The sequence below is a fragment of the Eimeria necatrix genome, genomic scaffold (genome assembly GCF_000499385.1).
Source record: "Eimeria necatrix Houghton genomic scaffold, Enh_scaff1359, whole genome shotgun sequence".
NCBI lineage: Eukaryota > Apicomplexa > Conoidasida > Eucoccidiorida > Eimeriidae > Eimeria > Eimeria necatrix.
The window spans coordinates 1,715-7,824 of NW_013652105.1; the positions used below are offsets into that span (position 1 = coordinate 1,715).

Below are 6,110 nucleotides of genomic sequence, written 5' to 3' on the forward strand. Positions count from 1 at the left end.
TTAAAATAGGCCATTGTTCAATTTAAAATGCTCGTGTTTGTCTTTTAGAACTAAAATGAACTTTTATTTTCGAATTAAAGGGGGTTTTGGAGGCTGATCGTGAGGGGAAACTGCGCAGCGCCCGAGAGCCCCGCGCGGCGGTCCAGTCCGGCCAGCGGGAAAAGCGGCTCTTCTTGGAGATAAAAAAGCGGAAAAAAGAAGCAAAAATAAATAAAAAGCTTTTTGAAATTAAAATAATTCCAATTGAAGATATAGAGAGAAGATTTCGCCGCAGTTTCCGCGACTTGCACGGGTCTGCGGCGCAGCCCGCGGTGACCTTGCCCGCGGCGCCTGGGCGCAGCATTTCGTATTCTTTCTTCTTTTTTGTTTTTATTTCTCTTTCTTTTCAGTTTTCCAGTTTTCCAGGTTTTGAGGAAACTGCAGAAGTGTTTTAAGGCTCGAAGAGCTCCCGAGAGGCTCTTCAGATCGGTTTCCCTAGTAGCAGCGGCGCGCCGGCCCAGCGGTGCTGACCAGCCATTCTTCGCGGGTTTTTCGCCGCAAAACGCGCAAAAAGGTTCTTTTTATTCCTCTAAAAAAGTAATTAAAGTCCATTAGGACTTAAAGTCCTCAGGTTTCCGCAGGTCCGGGCGAGAAGCGCTGCAAGAAGCGCTGTTGGCGGCGCGCAGGCAATGAAACTTGAACGGCCCCGCCCAGAGGCGCCACTGCTCCACTTCTTCTCCTTTTTCCGATTTTCTTTTTCAATTTAAAGACTTTATTTGCATTTTAGAGCCACCAACGAAGGGTTTGGGGCCCCGGGGCCGCCGCTTTCCCGCAGCTTTCCGCCTCCTTTTCGCATTTTTCGCCGGAGTCCACTGCGGGTGATCTGCACAGCCCGCTGCTGCTGCAGCACACAATGGCCGCTGCGCCTTCCCCGGGGGCCCCACAGGCCCGCCGCTGTTTGCTGCTGGGTTTCGCGGCGCTGCTGGCTGCTGCAGGCGGCCCGCAGCTTGCAGCTGCTGCTGCAGCAAGGGAGGCTGCTGCTGCTGCAGCAAGGGAGGTCCACTGGTCCAGCAGCGGTTCTCCCCTGCAGCTCCTCAACCAGCAAATCTTGTTTAAGAGCACGCAGCAGCTCGGGGCTGCGCTGAAGTCTCCAACCCTTTCAGACGCTGCTGCAGCTGCTGCTGCAGAGGGTCCCGTTCAAAACACCGCAGCAGCAGCAGCAGCAGCAGCAGCAGCAGCACAACCTGCAGCAGCAGCGGGGACACACCTGTACTCTCCCCATTCTTTCCTGCCCTACTCAGCAGCGCCTGCAGCGCCCCAGGGGCCCCGGGGGCCCCAGGGGCCCCGGGGGCCCCAGGGGCCCCCGGGGGCCCCCAACCCCGTGGGGCTGCTAAGCCAAACTCGAAGAAAACAAGAGCAGCAAACAAGTGGGCTGCATGCGCAGCAAGTAGAAGAATTAAATGAAGCTGAAGAGGGGGAATGGGAGTGGGTTCCCGAGGAGGAGTGGGTGGAAGAAGAGCAGCAGCAGCAGCAGCAGCAGCAGCAGCAGCAGCAGCAGCAGCAGCAGCAGCAGCAGCAGCAGCAGCAGCAGCCGCAGCAGCAGCAGGAAGGCGAAGAAGAGCCCGACCAAGAAGGGCAAGGAGTCGTGCCAAATTGGAAGCCGCAAGGAGATGCAGCAGCAGCAGCAGCAGCAGAAAGTTCTGCTGCTGCTGACCCCACAGGCAGCGAAAGAAGGGCCTCAGATAGGATAATTGTGCCCAACACTGGGGCCCACCTGCTGCTGCAGCAGCAGCAGCAGCACAGGCAAGGGTTAGGAGCAGCAAACGATGGCTGGTACCTGGAAGATGAAGGAATCGGCGGCCACGGGCAGCAGCAAAGGCCGCAGCAGCAGCAGCAGCAGCAGCAGCAGCAGCACCTTTTGCCGCCGCAGCTGCAGCCGCCGTTCCAGCAGCAGCAGCCGCGGCTGCCGCCGCACCTGCAGCCGCCCTTTCAGCAGCAGCAGCCGCCGCTGCCGCCGCAGCTGCAGCAGCAGTACCAGCAGCAGCAGCAGCAGCAGCTACCGCCGCAGCTGCAGCAGCAGCTGCAGCAGCAGCTGCAGCAGCAGCCTCAAAACAGAATTCAGCCAGCATGGGCAGCAGGCGGTGGCCCTCAGAGCCAGGGGCCCCTTGCTGCAGGACCCGGAAGCATTAGGGGGCCCCTGCAGGGTTCTTCTGGGGGCCCCCTGGGGGCCCCCACAGGGGGCCCCCTGGGGGGCCCCCCGGGGGGCCCCCCGGGGGGCCCCCCTGGGGCCCTTCCTGGGGGCCCCTTTGGCAGCAGTCTTCGGGGCCCCAGTGGGGGCATTGCTGGGGGCTCATACAGCAGCTTTGCTGGGGACTCCCATAGGGCCCCTTCTGGGTACCCTCAAGGGGGCCCCCGCGTGGGGCCCCCTATGGGGCCCCACGGGGGGCCCCCGGGGGGGCCCCCGGGGGGCCCCTCCGTGGGGCCCCATGGGGGGCCCCCCGTGGGGCCCCACGGGGTCTCCCAGGGCGGCCCCCAGGGGGTCTCAACGCAGGCGCGTCCTCTGCAGGGCCCCCTGGGGGCCCCCAGCGGGGGCCCCCAGGGGGGCCCCCAGGGGGGCCCCCGGTGGGGCTCGCTGGGGGGTCCAGCAGCCCCGGGGCCCCTAGGGAGGGGCCCCCAGGGGCCCCGAGAAGAGAGTTGGTTTGAAGATGAGACAGAGGGGACTTTGGAGGGCCTGAGGGACGAAGACGGAGAGGAGCTGCTGCTGCTGCCGCAGCAGCGGCCCCCGCAGCAGCAGCAGCAGCAGCAGCAGGCGCTGCAGCGCCCGCCGCAGCAGCTGCACCAGCCGTCGCCCCAGCAGCAGCAGCAGCAGCAGCAGCAGCAGCAGCGGCAGCAAAATGCGCAGCAGTCGCGGCAGCAGGCCCTAGCGCGGCAGCCAAAGCCAGCGGGGTCGTCGCAGCAGCAGCAGCAGCAGCAGCTGCAGCAGCAGCTGCAGCAGCAGCTGCAGCAGCAAGGAGAAAGCATGGAGGGGCAGCAAGAAGCGCAATCGGGAGAGGAAGGCGAGGGGCTTCTGAAGAGAAGAAGGAGACACTTCATTAATGCTGCTCTTGCTGCAGCACAAGCAGCAGCAGCAGCATTTTTCGACAATGCTGGAGACCCCAGCAGCTGGGGAGAAGCAGCAGCAGCAGTGGAGGGACAGGGGGTGAGTCTGCAGCAGCTAAATCAGCAAGTGGAGACAATTGTGAATGACTTTCTGAGGACTCGGCTGGGCGACAGCAGCAGCAGCAGCAGCAGCAGCAGCAGCAGCAGCAGCAGCAGGGTGCGAGCAGCAAGCGCAGAAGACTTTGAGTCTTCTTACTTCGAGGAAGCAGCAGACTCCGGGGCTTTGGAAGATTATGTGCAGCAGCAAAGAGACAGGGCGCAGCAGCAGCAGCAGCTGCAGGAGGGCCTCCGCAGCTACGCGCTGCGGCGCCACCAGCAGCAGCAGCTGCAGCAGCAGGAGCAGCAGCTGCTGCAGCAGCAGCAGCAGCTGCAGCAGCAGCAGCAGCTCCTGCAGCAGCAGCTGCAGGAAACCCAGCAGCAGCAGCGACAGAACCAGCAGCAAACTTCACCTCTTGCAGCACTCACTTCCATGGACTTCCGCAGAACTTCTACTGAAGACAATTCGGACCAAACTAATCAAACAGAACAAGACTAAAGGGGGCCCCCAGGGGGCCCCTCTCAGGGGCCTCTTCAGCGACCCTTGGGGGCCCCCTGGGGCCCCCAAGGCGCCCCCTGGGGCCCCCAAGGGGCCCCCTGGGGCCCCCAAGGGGCCCCCTGAGGCCCCGCAGCAGAATCCCGAGGGGCCCCCGCGGGGCCTCCTTTGGGGCCCTCTGGGGCCCCAGAGGCCCCCAGGGGGCCCCTAGGGGGCCCCCAGGGGGCCCCTAGGGGGCCCCCAGGGGGCCCCAGGGGGCCCCTGAGGGGCCCCCTTAGGGGGCCGCTAGAGGGCAAGTAGCCCAGAGCGCTGCTGCTCAGCCAAACTAGAAGCTGCTGCTGCTGCGCTGCAGCGCCACTTGCTGCTTCTAGGGGCCCCCAGCAGCAGCAGGTCGGGGGGCCCCTCAGGGCCCCCAGCCCCAGTCCAGAACTTGAAACAAAACGTGCTTCGAAAAAAGCTACCACGCATGCATGCATGCTGCTAACACGCATACATGCATGCATGCATGCATGCATGCAGCCGAAATAGAGAAGTGACCACTGGTCCTCCGCGTGGGGCCTCCTGCGGCCAAAACAATTAAACTAACTAGCTGCGCAAATGCCTAAGTGTGGCCTTACAAAGTGCATGCATAAGTGCATGCATGCACAAATGCATGCATGCGCGGGGTGCATGCAAGAAGTGCATGCATGCATACAGGAAGTGGGTGCGTGCAACAATCGCATGCATGCATGCATGCATGCATGCATGCACGAACTGCATGCATGCATGCAGAACTGCGTGCACGCATGCACGAACTGCATGCATGCATGCATGCATGCATGCATGCATGAACTGCATGCATGCAGAACTGCGTGCACGCATGCGTGCACGCAGTTCATGCATGCAGAACTGCGTGCACGCATGCGTGCAAGAACTGCATGCATGCAGCTACTGCATGCGCGCATGCATCCATGCATGCGTGCATGCACTGACGAGGAGATCGCGTGCATGCATGCATGCATGCATGCATGCATGCATGCATGCATGCATGCAGAGGCTGGCTGCATGCATGCATGCGCGGAGCGACGCGAAGCCCGCATGCACTGGGTTTCTTTCGGGAGTTGCAGCTCCCAGTGCAGCAGCAGTTTCCAGACAAAAAGAAAAGTTTTATTAAAGTGGCATTTGTACATTTTGGCTGCGGCAAGAAGCCCCGCAGACAGCGCTGGGGTGTACGTACACCCCAGCGCCCAGGGCAGCCGCAAGGCCGGCGCGCAGCACCTGCGCGCCCGAGCAGCTGCTGCTGCTGCAGCAGCAGCAGCAGCAAGTCGCTGCAGCAGCCGCTGGCGGCAGCAGCAGCTGCTGCTGCTGCGGCAGCAACCAGCCGCTGCAGCCAACAGCAGCAGCAGCAGCAGCAGCAGCAGCGAGAAAGCAGTGGCAACAGAAAAATCTGATTGAGGGCCCACAGGAGGCAGTTTTAAATGCAAATTTTTCCAAGTTTTAATTCTAACAAGTTTTACAAGTTTTAATTCTTTAAAGAGAAATAAAGAAAAGTCCTCCCCCAGGGCTTTGCTGCTCTATCCTGCGCCCTGCGGGGGCCTCTCGGCTGCTGCCCCACGCCCCCGCTGCTGCTGCTGCTGCTGCTGCTGCTGCTGCTGCTGCTGCTGCTGCGTCGCTGCGCCTCCTGCGTGGTGCGGCTCGGGCTCTCCGTAGACGGACCCGGAGAGGCTTTCGGTGCTGCTGGTTCTGCTGCAGTGCCGGGCGTCTTCCCCCTGCCGCAGCCGCTGCTGCTGCTGCTGCTGCTGCTGCTGCTGCTGCTGCTGCTGCTGCTGCTGCGCGTACGGCCTCCGGCCCGCCTGCAGGTCCACTATAAATGCTGTCATGTTGTCGCAGCCATATTCAAAAAGTGCTGGATTGGGGGAAATGAGAGAGTCAAATAAGTCCCGCAGAATTTGGCAAAGGTCCGGCGTGTGCTGCAAAACACCCCAAACCCTAAACCCTAAACCCTAAACCCTAAACCCTAAACCCTAAGCTCTGGGGCTGAGAGCACCCGATTCCGGGAGGTGCAGCGTCGGCGTTTGAAAGCCTGCGCCAGTGGCAGCTGCAGACTGAGCAGCAGCAGCAGCAGCAGCAGCAGCAGCAAGAGCAGCAGCAAAGAAACAGCAGCAGCAGCAGCAGCAGTGGGTCCGCGTACGTCGATCCGCCGTCGGACGAACTCAATCACCTCCGCCGAGGACAGCAGCTCCCATATGCCGTCGCAGCCAATCACCTGCAGCCAGCAGCAACAGCAGCAGCAACAGCAGCAGCAGCAGCAAAAGTAGCAGCAGCAGCAGCAAAAGTAGCAGCAGCAGCAGCAGCAGCAGCAGCAGCACAGTAGCACAGCAGCACAGCACGCTCGAACGCCGACCACCCGCAGCACCCCCTCCCCCACCCACCCCAGCACCCCCCAGCAGCAGCAGCAGCT

At 62.0% G+C, this 6,110-nt stretch overlaps 2 protein-coding genes across 2 annotated transcripts; one reads left to right on the top strand and one right to left on the bottom strand.

The window, feature by feature from the left end:
* Positions 1-892: 892 nt before the first annotated feature.
* ENH_00011550 (hypothetical protein, conserved) lies at positions 893-2,169 on the top strand (the record flags this gene model as incomplete). Its single annotated transcript, XM_013578920.1, has 2 exons — positions 893-1,920; positions 2,154-2,169. 2 exons carry the CDS (start codon positions 893-895, stop codon positions 2,167-2,169), a joined length of 1,044 nt encoding a protein of 347 aa, XP_013434374.1.
* Positions 2,170-5,223: 3,054 nt separating this feature from the next.
* On the bottom strand, positions 5,224-5,529 carry ENH_00011560 (hypothetical protein; the record flags this gene model as incomplete). The annotated part of the gene is made up of 1 exon (XM_013578921.1): positions 5,224-5,529. One exon carries the CDS (start codon positions 5,527-5,529, stop codon positions 5,224-5,226), a length of 306 nt encoding a protein of 101 aa, XP_013434375.1.
* Between the last annotated feature and the right edge of the window lie 581 nt (positions 5,530-6,110).